The sequence below is a fragment of the Aspergillus tanneri genome (genome assembly GCF_003426965.1).
Source record: "Aspergillus tanneri strain NIH1004 chromosome Unknown AapTan_2_pilon_pilon_pilon, whole genome shotgun sequence".
NCBI classification, from domain to species: Eukaryota; Fungi; Ascomycota; class Eurotiomycetes; order Eurotiales; family Aspergillaceae; genus Aspergillus; species Aspergillus tanneri.
In genome coordinates, this window is record NW_022984629.1 from 4,419,682 (window position 1) to 4,439,624 (window position 19,943).

Consider the following 19,943-nt stretch of genomic DNA (forward strand, 5'->3'; position numbering starts at 1 on the left):
CCAAAATCTCAACTGACCGAAAAACCAACCAATCATCCACAAAAGGAAGATGCATCCAAAATGGGCATCCCCGAATGGGCCAAAGACATGGAGCAGGTCGCTCTCCAGGCACGAGGAATCGAAATTCACCAAAGAATCCGTCTACGAGCTCCCCAACGAAGTTCTGTTCAAGTTCAATGTCTCGCGAACCGCCGGTGCTATGGTGCTTTTTTTTTTTGGGGGGGGGACTTTCAACGAGCTAAGCATTCGCATCCATAAGCTGAATTAATTATCGCCATCCCACGGCCGAAGCAGAGGGGCATAATTCCAACGCGTCAAGGTAACTATGGCCCTTGCCCCCGAAGTGAAGACCGCTGATGATGAGTATGCTCCGTTGGGTCCTTTATCGCAAGGCAAATGAGCTGCGTCCTCTTTCTTCTCTTCTTTTAATGGGGAGGGGTTGGAGATTGACTATATGTAAGTGTTGTCATCTTGCCTTTCTTTCTCTACGGTGATTGTTGATGATCTAGAGTTGGATACGGATTGTTGCGTTAGTTCTGGAAACTGACAATTTCTTTCGTTGCAGGATTTTGACTCGTTCGGAAGATTTTCAAAAACCAGGGGAAAACAAAGAAAGGAAAAAAGAGAAAAAGAGAAAAAGAGAAATAAAAAAAGGAAAATACACACCGTGCCTGAAAGATATGGGATTTTTTAAAAGTATTCTTCCTGTTCCTTGTAGAATTGTAGTAAGCTCTAAGTTTATATCTTTTAAGATAATGTAGTTTGTTTAATTCAAAGTACAATTAACCAGCATACATGCAACTACTGCACATACGTCCTTTACATACATACACTATGTACCTGCATGTAGGCTGGGTATTATCAGAGGTACTCTATAGATTGTAGTAGATCGCAATGCTTACTATCAGACAAGCCCCCAATTATTGATTCCCCTATCCTCATGGCTCTGCACCATGATTAATTGATATATCATCACACGGCTTGGCATTGTCATCCTGGTCGAGAAAATAGCATGCCAATGGATGAGTTTAACCCGAAGGTCCCGAGAGACTGACCAGTATGAGGTCTTACTATCCCCGCTTCTTCGGCTACTGGTATTTTCCCCTTTACTCTTTATTAAATTAGACAAAAACTCATCGTGTCGTTCATCAATAGACCTGCTACCCAACCAAGACTACCTAGGCTTTCTGTGCACATAATATGGGAATCTGTTAGGGGTCCCAACACTCATGGCCCAGAGAGCACCTATATAACGGAGTAAACGAAAGCATATCAGAAATCCTTGAGAAAAGGATAATCACTGCGAAACAGAAAAACCAAGACCACGTCCTTAAGACATAGCTGAAACAAAAAAAATAAAGGTGAACGCCAATAATGAAAAGCCAAAAAAGGACAGAACACCAGATAAAGAATTCCGATCCCCCGAAATTAAAGCAACGCTAAAAGTAAACAGAGAAGGGAAAGAAAATAAATAATAAATAATAAATAATAAATGAAAAGGAAAGAAACCATATCGCCGCCCGTCTAGTCTATTCGACCAAGGGTTTCAGAGCTTCCACCCCTGTCTGCAAGATAGCAGGATTCGAGGACTTCTTAAGCACACTAGTAAGCTTGTCTACGCCTCCACTATTTTTCACGGCTTCTCTAGCACGCCGGCCAATATCCCCCGAGGCTACGGAGGTCATGTTGCGCACACAGGCGACTCCGCGATGCACTAGCCCTTCGTCATCTTCTTGGCAAAGTCCCAACAATAGTTGGACTCCACGGGGTCGGTCGAGGACACCAGCAATGACCGCATCGAATTCGGTCAACATAGCCAGGCCACCACCGGCGGCACGTCGAGTCGCGACATCATCAGCATCGGTGAGGGCCAGGAGAATGTGCAATCGTTGCGCAGCTCGCTTGGAGCCGTCGGCGAATTTCACAATCCCCGATTCACAGGTCATCAGATTGCAGACCAGTTCGCACGCAGCTCTCTGGATAGCGGTGGTGTTCGAAAGGAGGAGATCTTCCACGACAGGCCAAGACTGGCGGACAATAGCATCCGCCACAGTTTCATCGGGATACGAGGCAAGATTGGTGAGAGCAAGAAGGCTCTCGAACACGGGCAAGAGATCCCGTGGTTGTTCAGCCGACAAGGTGGACGTTTCAGGTGACTTCAAAAGAGATGTCAAAGGTCGAACAGCAGAAGTAATCTGAGAAAATCCAGATGACGGGAAAACATGAGAAGGGTTTACAGAGATTAAGATGCGTGCTAAGGCGTGCGACCCATTCTGCATCGATTCGTTCGAGATTGAGCCAGAGCTTCCCTGTCTAGGGGTCGCTATGTGAAGCAACAGTTTGACGGCCCCCTTCTGGGCTAGTATTCCTCTCAATTTCTGGTCCCGGGAGAGAGAAAGCAAGATTTTGCTTATCAGGCCCTGAACCGATGGCAAGGCGGTCTTGCCACAGTCTACCAAAAGAGGCATAATGCCAGCTGCGACGACGGCGTTGCAACGAGCCATGACATGTTGATCACTTTCGAGCGGATTCGGCCCCGTTCTGGCATTGGGAGAAGCCTCCGCATACAATTTCAGCTGAGACACCTTCTTTTGTTCTTCGGACAGGTTCGGAAGGAACTGCGTAAGGTTCACGATAACCATTAGACCGCCATAGAGAACCGACGAGTCCGTTGAATTCTGCTGCATGGTGCTGATCAAATCGTGCAGGAAGCTCGAGTCTTTGGCAAGTTGTTCTTTCACACTTGGTTTGACCGACGAGTATGCCAAACCTTCAATCACATTTGGTATAGTTTCACCCTTATGTTTCGACATCAGTCCCTTGAATCGATCAACCAATTCCGCAACCTTACTTTCTTCCCCCTGAGTCTTACCGTTTGCCTCCACCCCATTCTTTGCAGATGTCTGGATCTTCGCCAATATTACCGCAGCTAATTCGGAGCTCTGGTCATTGCCGTTGGTCAACGTGTGGGAGAGCCAGTCTGAGAGATCCTTGGAGATGGTTTCTCGACACGCCTTGTTGATGCACGCTGCATTTAACAGCTCCAACACGGCGATCTCGATTTTTCGGCGTTTGGCATCCCTGGTAGTCACAGGCGCCAACGAGGGTATGAAGCCTTCGGATAAGAAGAGAGAAGCTGCCACCTCGGGGACCACAGGGAAAACCGCCGCCGTGGCAGAAAAGGCCACGATCAGATCATCAAACCGACCTTTGGTAGTCTTGGCAGAGATGAGCTTGGAGAATCGCTTTTCCCCAGTCTCTCCCGAAGCTTCGAGATACTTGACGGTAGCCAGGGTTGCTTGGCTCCTCAGCTCAAACGGTAGCCGATTATCCAGGGATGATAGAATCACATCTAGCCCTTCATCATCTACCAGATCCTCTAATTTAATCACATCGACAGCAAGTAGTCGCGCAATGCCCTTGAGGGAGCGACCGTCTTGGTCATGACCTGACTCCATAAGTTTGGCGACGAACAGTTGAAACAGCTCGCGTTCACAATGTAAGCGAGTGTCCTCTGACGGCCATACAGCATGATCCAAAACAACTGTGTCCAGACACACTGCGGCGTTATCGCCTCTATCATAGATTTCATCAAAGAACGTGGTCACCGAAACTTGCAACTGGTCAGAGAAATATTGTCGGACGCTGACATTCTGCCGAACTAAACCCGAGAGAATCTCATCCTGCAGCGAGGAGAGCACATGCGCTCTTTGCATCAACAGAAGCTTAGCACATTCCAGTGCGACGCCCTCGGGAGGCTTCAGACCATCGGTGCGAAGATACAGGGCAGCGTCTTTCCCGGCTTCCTCATCCTTACGAGAGGCATATCGTCGGCAAAGATCTAGCAAATGGTGACTATTTTCCTCCTCTTCCTGAATCTTCAAAAACGCATCTCTGACGGTCGGGTTCTCTGGAGCTAAAGAGAGGGCTTCTCGGAGATTTCGTGAGGCGGCCTATCATTATGCCCGGTGAGGGGCAAATGGTTAGTTCAATCGTTGGAAGAAACAGGGGGGAAAGAAGAAAAACTATACCTCGCGATGACCAGCATCTACCAACTCAATAGCCTCTCTTGATAAGTGTACAGCACGTTCGTCACTTGTTGAGTGGACCATTTCAAGTCTTGCGTGGTGAAAGAGGGAAGAATGGACGCGACGCGGAAAGAGGAGAGAGAAATTTGAACGTTGGCGATTCAAACTAAGTTAACGGTAGCGGGAACAGGAAGCAACTAAACTTAACCTATGTTCAGGTGTTAACAGCAACCTCCGTAGCGACTATGCAGCGCTCTGTGGTCATGAGGAGGAAAAAAAAAAAGGTGGCTAAAGGACAAAGGATCTCCGACTGATAATTGGAATAAAGAGAAAAAGGAAAAAACGGATGGGGTCTCGTTTTTGATCTACGTGGGATTGCTTTTTTAAAAAAAGAAAATAAGAATCTTGATTAGTTTTGTTAATTAAATTGATGGTGAAAGATAAGTTTCATGGGCTGGCTGGACTACCTTTTTTTTTAAGTATTCATTTATTATCACCTGGGAATGTACGGAGTATCTCACCTGGGAATACATATCATGGTGCTATTGTTCATCGAAAGGAATGGCAGATACGCCTTTACCGCCAATTACAATCGGGCCTTCGATGACCTGTCATGATACCGTATAAGATCTGACACTCGGCCCCCTTTACCTTCCTGGTACGGCTGTGTCGGGGTTCCATCGACGTCGGGGGTTACCCCGACCACAAACAGTTAATTAATAAGTACTGCGTAAGTATCAGTTCTTTACGGTCTGATTCTGACGGGTACTCGATTGGGTACTTTGTTGCGACCTCCTTAGAGGCGGGGATGAGTACTCCGTGGTACTTTGCTTCCATTCCCAGGACTGTGTACATCATGTCAGCTTGCTAATGTCGAATGTGGTGATATTTTATTGACCTTGCTGCTTACTTCGTACTCGGGGTGTACATACATGCCATCCTATCCATAAAATACTCCGTAGAGATCTATAAGGCCCGAAGAAACTTCCCGATCTACTCCGTACAAAATACTGTAAAGTGTAAACCAACCAACAGCGCCCTCCCCGTCACGTTTCTCATCCGGCAACTTTCTCCCAAGACTTCCTGCGTTCCCTAGTTTCATCGCACTATTGAGCCAAGACATCTTTCAATCTGCACTCTGCACCAGACTCACACCAGTCGAACAGTGTAACTTGGTAGCTCTATTTGCGAACTCGCTAGCTTTATTAACCGACTACCTACTACTATTGTCCTCTGTATCCCTTCTTGGCGCTTGCATTCCTGGCCAAGCGGGACAGTACATGTGGATAATGAGGCTGGTTTCCGCTTTTTGGTCCACCGATAGTTTTCCGACTGGCAAGCAATCGTCTCACCTGACATGCTGCTTATCTTACTGCTCCCCAGCATGATGATGATGATGCCTAAATTCCACGGCCAACCTCCATGGGTACTGCCTAAATTGTACCCAAGCCCAAAATGTCCATAGCTTCTACTGAGAAGTAGGGTCGCTGATGTACTGCATGGATCCACGTATTATTGATCTCCCTTATGCATTGGTCTTGCTTCTGGATCACAGTTCGATACCCAAAATGTCTTCACAGCTCCGATATCTTGCTTCTTTTAGGTTCGTCTTTTTTATCTTATCTCAGCCTGCTTGCTGGTCGACACCAAATCACACGGCTGAAGCCACAAAGTATAATTAACTAGTTACAATGGGCCGCGCTTACATCAGACATCCCTCCTTAATGCTTGAATGCAGATCACTCATTCCCACCCTGATCCGGCGCACACCTCCTTGGTTGATGCCTCTGCTTTGTTGTGACTTGGAGGGACCGTTGTTGTCAGTACTGGGAGATGAAGACCTAGCACCGCTCATCACAGGAACAATAGTTTCCATGGTGGAAGTCTCCGCGGGAGGTTCAAGGGCAAAGACTTCAACCATCCATTCATACCAGACTTTCTGGTCATCTGTCTGTCGGTACATGGTGACAACAACCTCACCATTATCAGGAACATTTAGAGGGTTCTAGATCGCCCGAGTCAGCTTTCTGAGGTTCATTCCGTCGGTTCCCGGCTACCGACCTCCCCCCCTCTCACCCTCCTCCGGGAGATCCGGGGTGCTTACCTTTAGAGGAAAGTAGATTGGAAACCAACTGATCATGTTGGCACTTTTGCTATCCATAGTCACTGGGTTCGTCGAAAGCTCTACATCACGATACAGTACAGCCTCAAAAAAGCCAGCAAGGCCGTGGCAGACACCACGATTCTGAATAGGGAAGGCCAGCCGTGTGCGCCGGACGTTGTGAGAGTTAGAAATGGTTGACGAGGCGAAAGACTGAGGTGGGATGTGCTTGTTGGGATGTGAAAAGGACCACGCGGTTTGTACAAATGGGGGTGGAGCCTCAGGCCCCGGAAGGGCCGAGATAGAAGATCGAACATTGCCGGAGTTACTGCTGCTCATATTAATGTTCATGGCCGTGGTATCAGAAGGCTGATTCGTTGAAAGGAAATCAACGGCATGTAGCATCACCACGTATGGTGTCTCCGGAGCCGCAGGGTTGGAAGCAGTCTGATGCATGACATCGGCATGAAGTTTAGGAGCTGAAATGGGCGTGAAATGAGCCGTGTAAGATGCCGGTATGGAGATACCATGTACAGGATTCATAAGGTGAGTGATGCCGTCCAGGCATTCCGGCGACAGTTCGTTATCGCCAAACGAGCCTAATAGCTCGGAAACCACAATGTCAATCGTAGTATACGCAAGCTCCGAAGCAGCCGAGTTGGCTGCGGATCCAGAATATTGCGTAGTGTTCTCTTTCTCGCTACCGGTGTTATATAGAAATGAGTTTTCAATGCCCAGAGACTTCCCCACCGGGGCTGGTGGTTGCTGACGAGAATTTTGCTTGCCCACCCGGGGCCCCTTCCAGCTGCGCATATCTGACTGGACAAGAGTGACCTTTCCACCCCAGAGGCTTTGGTTATGGCGCTGAAGTAACACGAAGGCGTTGGGGTTTTTCTCCACGACCCATAGGTCAATCTCGACCCCCGTTTCCGCGCTTGCTTTGAGCGCTCGAGTGACTAATGGCCCTCGGCCGGCACCTACTACGGCCACAACCACCCGACCATCCGGGTTTGAAGTGGGCTTTTTCTGCTCTACCCAGTCAATTAAAGCTTTTGCAATGGCCCGCTCATACCATTCATATTTGATAGGATCCTTCTCAAAGACTTCATAGGTGATACTTTCCAGGTTGACGGTCAATGGCTGCAGGGGAGCCTGCAGATAGTCTTGATAACCTATCCCAAACCTTTCGATGGCACTTCGTGGCGGTTGCTTATTTTGGAGATTCCTAATGTACGACAGGTGCGGGGTGGGGTCATGATGCTTCTTGTTTGAAACCGCGGCCTGCGCAAGGCTCGGATATTCTGAGCCAGGCAAATTCATGGTTTGTAAGTCATTCGCGTCATTCCCTGGAATAGGGCCAACATCACAGAGGAGTATCCACGGAGGAGTACGAAGACGCATAAATCGAGCAATCAAAGCTTGATGGGATTTGGACAACACCGGGTAGCCCTTTTGATTCTTAATGAAGGAATTGGCATCAATAGTAAGCATGTGAACCGGTTCAGAATGCCACCGAGACTGGACAGGCATAGGTGGAAGATACTTTGGTAGTGAAAGTGCTAACAATGGTGTCTTAGCAGCAATATATCAGTGTGTCCAACAAGCCAAAGAAAAAGACAGACAATGAATGGGGCGAGAAATGCATTCTTACCTATGAAAAGTCTCGAGTGATATTTACAAGTTCTTCTGATGGTGTCCCAAGCTTCCCAAGTTCCAAACGAATCTAATTTTGACGATGGATTCCCAGATGAGTCTGCAATGAACTGCGCGCGAGAAAAGGGGGCCAGGTCACCAATTTCATCTGCCTCAAGATCGGGGTTGTCAACGGTCCTCATCCAAATGTGGAACTGAATATAAGGTCCTAGATTGACTGCGTCGTGGATTGTGCGAGCATAGTAAGCCAGTCCTTCCGAGTGCATATTTCCGTGATGCAATTTAGGCCCTGGAGCCAGCAGATACCCAATGCCGCAAAAGGCTGCGTAGGCAACTTCCAACATGAAAACCTGCCGGGAGATATCTGCGATCAATGGATCGGGAGAACAGAGGTCAATCCAAGGACTAGTGACCCCCACCAGTTGGGACATTGCCTCATTCGGAGTCAAATGGGTATCCAATGGCCCTAGAGGTGGAATTACTAGGGGCTGGGTGTTTTCCGTGGTTGCCATAGTCTCATTGGCACCAGCAGACACTGTCTGCACATTGGACAGGTGTGAGGAGAGCAACCCGAGCACTCTGGATTGGAAGTGAGGAGTGGTTATCGGAGAAGTAAGCATATCATACTACGCGCGGAGGTATTGTATTAGCAGGTTGGCGGGTATAAGGTAGGAAAACTCTCGGGAAGCAGTACATACGTTACTTTCATGAGCAGCTCGTACCGCCTGAGTGGTAATCGGAATGGTGCGCTTACTCTCATGCTGGCCAACGCAGAAAGTGATGTTCACCTCCTCTGGGTTGTAGTCCATGTTGATAGTGATAAACAGCAGCGGTAAATTGACTCTGATCGGAAGGACAAAGTATATAAGCAGATAAATAGGGAGTAGATTGCTTCCTTCTATACAACCAAAGAATCAAGATATAGCACCCAAAATGGAATAGTAGTATTCGTCCCAACAACTGAGATCTTTATATCAGAGTGGGCGGTTGTTGACACGGAAGAAATGCGTACAGGACTAGGCCCGAATACTTGATCAATGGAGGGTCTATCTGCTCATTTACACCCAGTCATTCCGGGAGAAGGTTGCAAGAGAATCGCAGACAACGTCGATCGAATCCCAGAGCCGATGGACGCAGGACCATGACCCCTTCACTCGCGAGGAGAAACTGCGTCGGGAGCTTTCTCTTGGCGCTTTTTTTTCGTAGGGGTTGGGCCGGCAGAATCCCCCGGGCGGTGAGGCCCCCGTGGCGATGGACGGGGCTTGCCTTATCGAGATTTTTTTTCTTCTTACCTCGGAGATTCAGTTCAACCTCCTCTCCTCCTTTCTCCGGGCGAACATCATGGTCGATCGACGCGTGGACTCTGAGGACGGTTCGCGAGCTAAGCGTCAGAAGATGGACAAGACCGATACGGATCCCAGGGACAATCCGTACCTGGCCCACATGTATGCGGACTCGTCCTCGAACGGTGGCTCTCACTCATGGACCGATGGCACTATAGACAAGGACTTACCCTTCGCCAAGTTGAAGAGACATCAGACAACCTCGGCCCAGGCGAAAGAGGTTGAGGATGGAGACGTCAACCCTTTCAACAACCGGCCGTTTTCCAGCAAGTACATGTCGATCTTGAACACCCGTCGCGATCTCCCTGTTCATGCCCAGAGGTGAGTGATATGTGACTGTCTAGACTCTATTTGGACTGTACGCTAACTGGATTCATTGTAGAGATGAATTTCTGCAGCTCTATCAGCGGTCCCAAATTCTCGTCTTCGTCGGTGAGACTGGTTCCGGAAAGACCACCCAGATCCCTCAGTTCGTTCTGTTCGACGATTTGCCACAGACCCAACGCAAGATGGTCGCTTGTACTCAGCCTCGACGAGTCGCCGCTATGTCTGTTGCCCAGCGTGTGGCTGCTGAAATGGATGTCAATCTGGGCGAGGAAGTGGGTTACAGTATCCGTTTTGAGGACATGACCAGCTCCAAGACAGTCCTCAAGTACATGACCGACGGTATGCTGCTGCGTGAGGCCATGAATGATCACAACCTCAACCGATACAGCACTATTATTCTGGATGAGGCTCACGAAAGAACCATGGCGACGGATGTCCTTATGGGTCTTCTCAAAGAAGTTGTGCAGCGACGGCCGGACTTGAAGATTATCATCATGTCTGCTACTTTGGATGCGCAAAAGTTCCAGCGCTATTTCAACGACGCGCCTCTGCTGGCAGTTCCCGGTCGTACTCATCCGGTAGAGATCTTCTACACGCCCGAACCCGAACAAGATTATGTCGAGGCCGCCATTCGCACGGTCCTTCAAATCCATGCAACCGAAGCCGAGGGCGATATCCTTCTTTTCTTGACGGGTGAAGAAGAGATCGAGGATGCTTCACGTAAAATCTCTCTGGAAGCAGATGAGATGGTGAGAGAGGTCGACGCTGGTCCTTTGAAAGTATACCCACTGTACGGCAGCCTTCCACCGCACATGCAGCAGCGCATCTTCGACCCAGCACCGGGCCCCCGCCGTCCCGGTGGCCGTCCTGGCCGAAAGGTTATCGTCTCAACCAACATCGCTGAAACTTCGCTGACCATTGACGGTATTGTCTACGTTGTGGACCCGGGTTTCTCCAAGCAGAAGATCTACAACCCTCGTATTCGGGTGGAGTCGCTCTTGGTGTCTCCCATCTCGAAGGCATCGGCACAGCAGAGGGCGGGCCGTGCTGGTCGTACGCGCCCTGGAAAATGCTTCCGTCTATATACCGAAGGTGCCTTCAAGAAGGAATTGATCGACCAGACCTACCCCGAAATTCTGCGTTCGAACCTGTCGTCCACCGTCCTGGAGCTGAAGAAGCTTGGGATTGACGACCTGGTTCACTTTGATCTGATGGACCCTCCGGCTCCAGAAACTTTGATGAGAGCTTTGGAAGAACTCAATTATCTGGCCTGCCTTGACGACGATGGCAATCTGACTCAATTAGGACGTCTGGCGTCTGAATTCCCTCTGGACCCGGCCCTTGCCGTCATGCTAATCAGCTCCCCCGAATTTTACTGTTCAAATGAAATCCTCTCCATCACGGCCTTGCTTTCGGTCCCACAGGTTTTCGTGCGACCTGCTTCCCAACGGAAACGCGCAGACGAGATGAAGAATCTTTTCGCTCACCCCGATGGTGATCACTTATCTCTTCTCAATGTCTATCATGCGTTCAAGGGCGCTGATGCGCAGGAGAATCCAAAGCAGTGGTGTCACGATCACTTCCTCTCATTGCGGGCTCTGCAATCTGCAGATAACGTGCGTATGCAGCTCCTGCGGATCATGGAACGCGAGGAACTTGAGATGATCTCCACGCCGTTCGAGGACAAGAAATACTATGAGAATATCCGGCGCGCATTATGCGCCGGCTTCTTCATGCAAGTCGCCAAAAAGGAGGCTCAGGGCAAGAACATGTACACAACTGTCAAAGACACCCAAAATGTTCTCCTGCACCCTTCCACTGTGCTTAGCCATGAGGCGGAGTGGGTTTTGTACAACGAGTTCGTCCTTACCACGAAAAACTATATCAGAACAGTTACGGCCATTAAGCCCGAGTGGCTCATGGTAAGTACCACTTCTCCACACTCGATGTTAAGCACCTGGCTGATCGCTTTGGTTATAGGATATCGCGCCTACTTATTATGACATTTCGACCTTCCCTAAGGGCGAGATCCGCTCCTCCCTCCTCCGTGCCGCGGAGAGACTCTCACGCAAGGAAAAGATGCGTTCTGATTCCTCAAGAAGACGATAGAATATTTTTCATGTTCCCGAGCTTATAGACCTGCCACTGTGTTTTATAACGCTTTCAGACCCGTTATTTTCAGGGATCTTCGTTTGAAATACCATTCTGGGCGGTGTTGTTTCCGTCCGTTTTTCTTTTGGTCACTTTTCCGTTAGTAGTGGTTGTATTGTAGACCTGATCGATCAATCGGTTTTATCAAAATCAACGATGTTCTTTGAAATATGGAAACACTGCTGCATATGCCCCCCCGCCCCGGGGCGGGGCTATATTATGCGTTCTGGTCGAGGACGCTCCCTAATCCAATCCCGATAGATATAGCTTAGTGAAAATATTGTTAAGATAGGAGGGCGAAGCCTGTCACCTCTAGCAACGTGCTTTTAGGCCGGGATTATTGAGAATGCACAGACTTGGACATCACCATTCTCAACGACGATTAATTTGGGGGAGAAAAATCTCTAGAGATGTGGATAATTCCAGAATGGAACTGGAATCGAGTCTCAGTTCATGATAATGTACAATTCACTCAGGTATCAACAATATATAAAACCAAGAAGAAACCCCTACCATGCCCTCTCAACATATCCAAAACATAGGAAGGTAGTATGGGAAAAACACATTATACATGCCCCTTCATGGATAAATGCAACTACTCGTTCCCTAACGAGTTCAGGATCCCAAATATCGGACAGTTACCTGTCTCGGTCCTTCTAGGGTAGCGGGTTTCGCAGAAGTAAGCTGATTCTTCAATTGTCCCAGGCCATTGGGAGGGGGCTGTTGTCCATGTACAGCTGCAGGCTTGTTGCTTGTGGTTTGGCTTAGTTCGAAAACCATCCGTTTCAGCTGTGCGACTTCATCCTTGAGACTTGAAATCTCCTGCTGGTGTGCCTGGGCCATGTTTTCGGCCCTGTACAGCGTTTCGTAGTCCCGGTTCGATTGAGAGCCCCCTTTTGGTTGGTTCTCTTGCTCGGCGCTCATTTTCGACTCGTTATACTGGGCAGGGGCACCAGAGACCACAGCTGAAAGGACTTCTTGAGCGTAGGTTCCCATCAGTTTTTGCCACCGTCGTGCAGAGTCGGTCTCGGGTAGGGAGAGATCGTTCAGTTGCTCAGATATTGTGTTGACGAAAGTATAACACTTTTCCCACCCAGGCTTCTCTTGCATCTCATGTGATGAAGAGTCCCTTACAACTTTCCATCGTTGGAAATGAGGGTCTGACGAAAATTCGATGTCTTCTTGCTTCTCGGCCGACCTCCAATCGAATCCACTCTCCACTGCCGCGGTGATTATCGCCTCAGAAACCTTGTATTTTTTGCATGAGTCACATAAATGCACCATCAATGCGATCAGCCTTTCGAGTTGATCGACCGAGTGCTCTGTGGAGGAAGCTATGAAAGCTAGCGTCCTTTTTATGGTTTGCAGACCCCTTTCCCAGTCACCTCGGATAGTGTAAAACTTGAGATATGCGTTGAGAACGGGGAAACTATCCATGTACCCCGCTGCTCTAGCAGCTTGAAGATAAGCATCAGCCCGGTCAGGCTGATCAAAGCGTAAGGATGCCATAATCAGTGTGGAATAGACAACAGCATTTGCGGAGCTCACTGGGGGAACTGAAATTTCGACACCATTGATCACCTTTCGCTTGTAGTAACCAAGATTTCTCATGTCCACGGGGTAACTATCCCCTCGTAGCATTTCCAAGAACAAATCGAAGCCTTTCAGGTTTTTCGATTTATAGTAGAAGTTCAATATGGCAAGAATCAAAGAAGAAGATAGCGGGAACTTATTAGGCAGTAGCGCCTTTAAAACCAAGTCACCCAGATCATTCTGGCGAGTCTTGGTGAACGCCAGGAGCATCAACCTCAGGGTATATGTTCGATCCGGATCACCAGTCTGCATTAGGTTGTTCGCCAATCTTATGAGAAGTTCATCAAGGGACATGTCACCTATTAGGTAGTTCTCGGTATCGCTTCGGACTTGTCGATCCAGCTTAAGGTTCTCATGCTGCATATCCTTCATATTGCGCGTCCGGATATCTACCGTTAAATCATCGATATCGGCATCCCGTCTGGTCTTGAGTCGGAGCATTCTGCGCCGAAGACTACCAAGCTCGGCTAGAAGGTCACTTGTTCTAAACCGAGGCTGTGAGGAATCAGAATCATACCGTGCCCGAAGACCCAGGTAGTTATGGGCAATCTTCGGACGCAGCAACAATCGGATGGCAAGCTGTTTCAAAGCGATTTTTCGTATGGCTTTCATGCGGACTATATCCCTTGCAAGCCATTCCGGTACTGTGTTATCCTCATAACTGAAACCTCTTTCGTCCCTCAAATTGAATGGATCATCGCTCTCCCCAACTAGCTCTGAAATTGATTTCATATCCTGCCAGTTTTCAGAATCACCATCTGCGATATTTTGAAATGAATTATCGGATGAACTCGTGGGTGGTGCCCGTGAATTATCTTGGATGGGTGTACTGGTGGACTCTTGGACGACGTCCCCCAGACTCTCTTGGACCGTGGTTGATTCTTCCCCAGCATCTCCACCAAAGTACTCGCTGGCATCCGTTACTGTCTTCTCCACAGTGGCTCCCGAATGATATGAGCGAAGAGGCGGGCGACTCAAATGCCTGGGGAATATCTCGGTGGACGTTCGAAAAAAAGGGCTGTATTGTGATGTGTAGGAGAATCCAGTGGAGGATTTGGACTCCCCTCGTGACTTCAAGGCCTTCAATATGCGTTGTTCCTCATCCACAAGTTCATTGACCTCCTCCTTGACAGCTGCGATTTTTTCCTTCCATTCGAGACGCCGTTTATCTTTAGCCTGGGCATCTGCCAGAGCTGCGGCAGCGAATATACTCGTGTACAACGCTGTAACTGAATTCCCAATCCGAAGACGACGCTTACTCGCCGCCGACGTTGCCCTTGACGCTAATCCTCCTGAGCTGGTACTCAGACAAGAGACGCATCGACAAGTCGACTGCGCCGGAGCAGCGCGGGACCATAGGCGTTGCATTATCCTGTCATTTCTCTCCCAGAGGCCCTAAGAACGAAGGAAACCAAACCGTGAACCCGACGAATACCCCTGGAAGGGCCAATGGTGGATGAGTGGGGAAGAAATTGGGAGGTGAGGATCTTCTTTCCGACAAAAGTCGTGACTCGTAAAGTCGTAAGATCCTCTGCAAACACTGCAAACATCACGATGGCCCGATATATCGCTCGTACAGGACATATTGCTGACACTTACTCCGAGTGGTTTACACGGTGTCTTTGCATACTCACTCATCGCATTCTTTACTCCGACAGAGTGTATTCTCACTCGTCCTAATTTACAATGATTGCCCGCTCCGTTGCTCTCGTTACGGCGTTGCTTGCCCTCGGTGGCAGCTTGGCGAATGCCCATGGATCTCACTCGACTGACCAGGCTCCTTCTTCGGACTGGGCAACGCGACACATGCAAGGTGAGCCTTCAAATGCAGATAACAGAAAGAGTGGACATGGAAGAAAAAGAGCATAAAGAAAACAAAGGGAATACAGAATACTAATACACCATAATACTAGAGGAACATCACGTTGACAACTTCGACGCCTCATCCTTCTTTATCCTCCACGATTACGACGATTCGGGGACCTGGACCGCCGATGAGATCCGAAAGACATATGGCCTTGACGATGAATCAAACGCGGGCGTGAGCGAAGAGCGCAAGCAGCAGGCGGTTCAGGAAGTGTTTGCTCTCTTCGACCCTGCGAACACCGGTGTCATTACCTCGGACAGTTGGATGCAAATCCTCTCAAAGGGTACGCGACTACCCGACTTTGGTTTCGGACCGGGTCATCATGGTGATATTGAATACGAGTACGAGATTCATCACTTTGAGAAGTTCCATGGGGATGATGCTACGATGGAGGATCTCACGCATCCGGAAGATATTGAGCATTTTCGGAGGCATGACGAGGAGGACCTTGCTGCGGGGAAGCTCGAGAAGCTCGAGAGTATGCAAATTGTGGAGGCAAACATTCCCCAGAAATTCCTCCGGCGGGCTTAGATAGAGCGGCGAACTGGTTTCTGTTGCTGTACATACATATGTTTTGCTGACGTTAGTCTACCCTTCATCTGTTGTCCTTTTGTCCGATTTGATGAGAATGCGTGATTTATGTACATTAGGAGAACATTGATGTGATGTTATATGATAGTACTGAATCCTCGCTCAAAACCTATACTCAGTACCTCTCATACTGGTTTCCCCAAGTTGGCCTCCATACAGGATGGTAAGTATACGTCAAAGACACAATGCATAACCCCTGGTGCATACGTCTTGACATGTTCAACATGTCGACACTTCACTGCAACGCTCCGGATATCAAGCACTTGAGCTCGCAATCGCCCCATTTCACAGGCAATTTCTTCTTTTTTCTCCTCAATTTTCTGCACATCCACGTTTTCATGGACATGGATCCAGCCGCCTTTTTGAACGTCAATCATCTTGCAAGCATTGCTCCATGCTGCCGACGACGACGGGAGGAGGCCTAGATTGACATGTCGAATGCTGTTCAACGACCGCCGAGCTTTCAAGTGCTCTGCGATACCCAGTAAGATGTCTGCTGCGAATCTGTTGTCCCCATGGAAAATGACTACCTTGTCTGAGTCTTGGAGACCCTCCACCAAACTGGGAATTGTTTCGCTCAAAGATCCATCCTCTCGGACTCGCACGACCTTACATCCCCATCCGTTTTCTATACAGCCCCTTCGCAGACCTTCCACCGACCAGCCATTGATCTCCCATCCCCATACCCGGTTGACACCCCGTTTCAGATACGAAAAGACAAAGTATCCGATGCCGGCATACATGTCGATCACATCAATATCTCCAACTGTATCGCCTTTAAGGAAATCCGCATCAAGTCCCTCAAACACAGTCCCGTAGCCCAAGATACGCGCCTTTTCCGTGATATTCCCGCGAGAAAACATTGTGTAGAGCGGGGACCATATCTGGACAATCCCATGATTCTGCACCGTGCGAACCCAAAAAGCCAACTGTAGATCAGCCTCCGTTGGCTGTCCGTTCTCATCTTCATCCTCAGAGGGTAGGGGTCCAAAATCCCCATACAGCGGGACCAATCCCGCAGGACTCCTCATTCTGTTCTCTTGACCCTGAATATCTGTCAGTGCGATGGGCGCATTGATAGCAACATGAGAAACGCCCATGTGGCTGAACGCCTGAGCTATCAATGCAAAGAGAGACTGCTTTTCCTCGTCACTGAAGGATTGGTAGAGCGCACTCCAGGCTGGAGGGGAGCTGAGTGCGTTGACGGGCAGGAGCAACATGGGCTCATAGATGGTATATCGTTTGGGCAGCGAGGATAGCAGAGTGTCTGGGGATAGGCCATGGTCTGAAAGACGAGACGAAGGTATATGTGTGGTCACATATTCCTGTATCCCCTTTTGTAGTGGATTCAGATTTCTTGCCGGTTGTTTGCCGGCGTACCGCTCGTTTCTAGAACTTCTGAGGACGATATTTGGGTTGAGTTTTTGACCTGTGCCCTCTGTACCCATTGTGATATGTTCTGGTAATGTAAAAAACTAAGCTGACGAGGAATATGCAGGACTTCCACCGTTTGCATGCCTGGTCTGTGATTTATTTGGTCAAAAATTCAGGGTACAGCCAATGACTAAGTTCAGGATTAGGTGCATAATGAAATCATAAATCGCGCTATACTGCCTATCCTCCACCTCATAGAGTATCTGCTGGATGTCCAACTTTTGGGGAGCCTCCACTCCACTTCCTTGCCCATGTCATGTGACTGGATATATACCATTAGACTAGAGTACGGACTAACAATAAAAGATTTAAAAGTCTCATTATTTTTAGCACACATGAACATCACAAGTTAAACTATAGCTAGTGTAGGAATCAAAACCCAAGAGGCATGATGAGAAAGCTAGAGCTGTGACAGACTTCGACGCTCTATAACGCCAGGGTGGGAGAATCAAAAGAACATAAAAACATTCGTCGTAGGCATTTATATTGGAGAAGTGGATTATAATTATTGACCATGTTGCAGCGGGGTTAGGCATCCTAAATAGACTAGCGACACCAAGAACTACTCAGTGTGCTAGAGACCCGGATAGAACAGCAAAAGAACATCATCACTGCTAACAATGAGCAGTAGTTTTTGAGTAGGTCGTAACGAGCGTAATGCGCTAAAATTACAGCGTCAACAGAGACATTCAGTAGTCCGTTATAGAGTACCCTAGCCTGTCATTCGTATCTAGTACCCTTATCCAACCAGTTAGTAAGTATATTGGCTGAGGGCAAGAGGGTGCGACTAACGAGTATTGTTTGGTTAGGGTTCCCTCGCCTCCCTTAGAGAGGTCAATGCTAAAAACATAGAAATTGCCGTCACTGGTCACTACCATCACCTGCGGCATGTTGCTGCTCATTGCAACCACGCTCCTCAGGGGACCAGTGTTCCCGTTCGTCCCAGGGGCTTGGTTTGATTTGGGAAGTTTGATCCAAGCAAAGTCTCGTGCAGGCTCCCACATTTCACTGACACCTTTGGGAAGGTAACCCCCAACCCTGGCAGCAAAGGAACTGCCAACGTTTTGCGAAGTCCGTCGAATCATCCCCATTAAAGTCCCATTGTGTTTCCTGCTGGGTATTTCTGAGGAGCTTGTATCTCCTGTGATGTCTTCTGTGTCGGGAGAATCCCCAAGGGAGCTTTGGCTGAAGGCCCTCTCGCGACCCGGTGGCGAAGATGACGGCGAGCCCTCCGAATTCGGGGTGTGGTGACTCAATTTAAATAAATGTATCGTCTCCGTGGAAGAAGACACACACAAGAGAGTAGATGTCGTGTTAAAGGACATGCTATAAATCCGGGAAGGTATCGAGCCTCGTCGAAATTGATAAAGCTTGTGGCCATCAGGAACCGAGAAGACTCGAATGATAGTTCCTTTGTCCGATGCCGTTGATATAAGAGTACCGTCACTGTTAAGCGTGATACAGGCGAGTGGTGACCGGTGCGCTTCGATAACATTGATGGCTTCCAGTTTCAATGTATCGAAAATCAAGACTTCGCCGCTCGTAGGAGAAACATGTGTTGTTCCAGGAGGGGCATGGGATGGGGGGGTGAACGATGTGGTAGGAGCCTTCTGAGGAAGCGGGTATGCGAGATAGCAATTATCGGAGGACGGAGATAGGGCGCAAATCGCTGCTGAATATTAGCATCTTGGAAAACTCTTCCCACGCTCACCGGACACAGGAAAATCCGTACCGTTAGGATTCGGTGAGGTTTCGATCGCATATAATAGCTTCATAGTTTGGATGTCATATAGGTAGATTTGGTCTTCTAGAACGATCACGAGCCGTTTTCGGTTCAATTTCACAGCTAGGACGGTGGTCGGAAACGTTAATTCGCATATTGTAGATTGGCGCTATAAGAAACAGAGAAATGAAACTAAGTGTTAGCATGCGTCGACAGTTCAAGTGCAGAAAATTAACAGAAGCTTTCCATCTTTCTTTCTTCTCCCACTTATTGAAATTGTGCCCTTAACATGTCTGCGCAAGGGTTTCCTACGAACCTTAGTGTTAGTGATTTGAAGACGGCGTGGTGATAGGATGAGAGCAACAAGCGACGTCGAGAATAGCATCTCAATGATTGCGATGTTCCCTTCCTTCGTCTCATAGCTTTTGGCGAAAGGGTCCGTTGTGAAGATGCGGAATCCTTTGGATGTCGCTGATAAAGTTTAGATGTACTCCATATACACGACACAGGCAGACAACTCAAGGGGTGCTCTTACCTACAGCCAGATAGCTGTAGTCCTGGTTGAAAGTAACGTAGTTCATTGACATCTTGTCCGCAGACGATCACCGGGATCTATGACGTCCAGTCGACCTCTCGTTCCGAGTGCGCGCTGCAAACTCAAGCACTCCACAGAGAGGTTTACTTTTTTAAGGGGTGTTGGGGGGGAATGGAAATAGACGATCGGCAATAAAGGAAATTTGGTCCACTGGGTTGAATAAGCTTGAAGTGGAGGGGTTAAACAAATCCCAACACAGGACTTTTCCGTCATCAACGATTCTTGCTTCGCATTTCCAGTTCTCAGAAGTATCCACGATAAGTCTGGATTACAGACCTCACAGGAGGTGCATGCGCATACACGACCGCGACCTGACGAAAGAGACAGAGAGAGGTGTGTTCTATAGGTGAGGAGGATCTGGGGGATCGCTGAACCGCAGTTCGCTCCTTTTGCCGCGGTCTGCGGTTGGCGCGGCAAGCGAAAGTGACGCTTGGGCCACACCTTGATTAGGCAGCCTGCGGAAGAGAAAAAAAAAAATTGTCCAAGTCTAAGGTCATACAAGTCATACCTTTCTACGTCCGAACAATTTACAAATAG

The 19,943-nt window shown here is 48.6% G+C and overlaps 7 protein-coding genes across 7 annotated transcripts; 2 read left to right on the forward strand and 5 right to left on the reverse strand.

Annotated features, from left to right (window-relative positions):
* Positions 1-1,529: 1,529 nt before the first annotated feature.
* Positions 1,530-4,112, reverse strand: ATNIH1004_001410 (UNC45-central domain-containing protein; the record flags this gene model as incomplete). The annotated part of the gene is made up of 2 exons (XM_033566110.1): positions 1,530-3,953; positions 4,032-4,112. 2 exons carry the CDS (start codon positions 4,110-4,112, stop codon positions 1,530-1,532), a joined length of 2,505 nt encoding a protein of 834 aa, XP_033431867.1.
* Positions 4,113-5,730: 1,618 nt separating this feature from the next.
* Positions 5,731-8,591, reverse strand: SKB1 (protein arginine N-methyltransferase; the record flags this gene model as incomplete). Its single annotated transcript, XM_033566111.1, has 4 exons — positions 5,731-6,033; positions 6,133-7,688; positions 7,781-8,408; positions 8,481-8,591. 4 exons carry the CDS (start codon positions 8,589-8,591, stop codon positions 5,731-5,733), a joined length of 2,598 nt encoding a protein of 865 aa, XP_033431868.1.
* Positions 8,592-9,123: 532 nt separating this feature from the next.
* On the forward strand, positions 9,124-11,561 carry PRP43 (DEAH-box ATP-dependent RNA helicase PRP43; the record flags this gene model as incomplete). Its single annotated transcript, XM_033566112.1, has 3 exons — positions 9,124-9,446; positions 9,508-11,374; positions 11,433-11,561. 3 exons carry the CDS (start codon positions 9,124-9,126, stop codon positions 11,559-11,561), a joined length of 2,319 nt encoding a protein of 772 aa, XP_033431869.1.
* A 657-nt stretch (positions 11,562-12,218) lies between these two features.
* On the reverse strand, positions 12,219-14,564 carry ATNIH1004_001413 (uncharacterized protein; the record flags this gene model as incomplete). Its single annotated transcript, XM_033566113.1, has 1 exon — positions 12,219-14,564. The coding sequence occupies one exon, from the start codon at positions 14,562-14,564 to the stop codon at positions 12,219-12,221; it is 2,346 nt and encodes a 781-aa protein (XP_033431870.1).
* A 318-nt stretch (positions 14,565-14,882) lies between these two features.
* ATNIH1004_001414 (nucleobindin SSP120) lies at positions 14,883-15,594 on the forward strand (the record flags this gene model as incomplete). The annotated part of the gene is made up of 2 exons (XM_033566114.1): positions 14,883-15,009; positions 15,110-15,594. The coding sequence occupies 2 exons, from the start codon at positions 14,883-14,885 to the stop codon at positions 15,592-15,594; spliced, it is 612 nt and encodes a 203-aa protein (XP_033431871.1).
* A 185-nt stretch (positions 15,595-15,779) lies between these two features.
* ATNIH1004_001415 (tRNA(Phe) (4-demethylwyosine(37)-C(7)) aminocarboxypropyltransferase) lies at positions 15,780-17,102 on the reverse strand (the record flags this gene model as incomplete). Its single annotated transcript, XM_033566115.1, has 1 exon — positions 15,780-17,102. One exon carries the CDS (start codon positions 17,100-17,102, stop codon positions 15,780-15,782), a length of 1,323 nt encoding a protein of 440 aa, XP_033431872.1.
* A 675-nt stretch (positions 17,103-17,777) lies between these two features.
* Positions 17,778-19,392, reverse strand: ATG18 (phosphoinositide binding protein ATG18; the record flags this gene model as incomplete). The annotated part of the gene is made up of 5 exons (XM_033566116.1): positions 17,778-17,826; positions 17,881-18,757; positions 18,821-18,980; positions 19,128-19,282; positions 19,347-19,392. 5 exons carry the CDS (start codon positions 19,390-19,392, stop codon positions 17,778-17,780), a joined length of 1,287 nt encoding a protein of 428 aa, XP_033431873.1.
* Between the last annotated feature and the right edge of the window lie 551 nt (positions 19,393-19,943).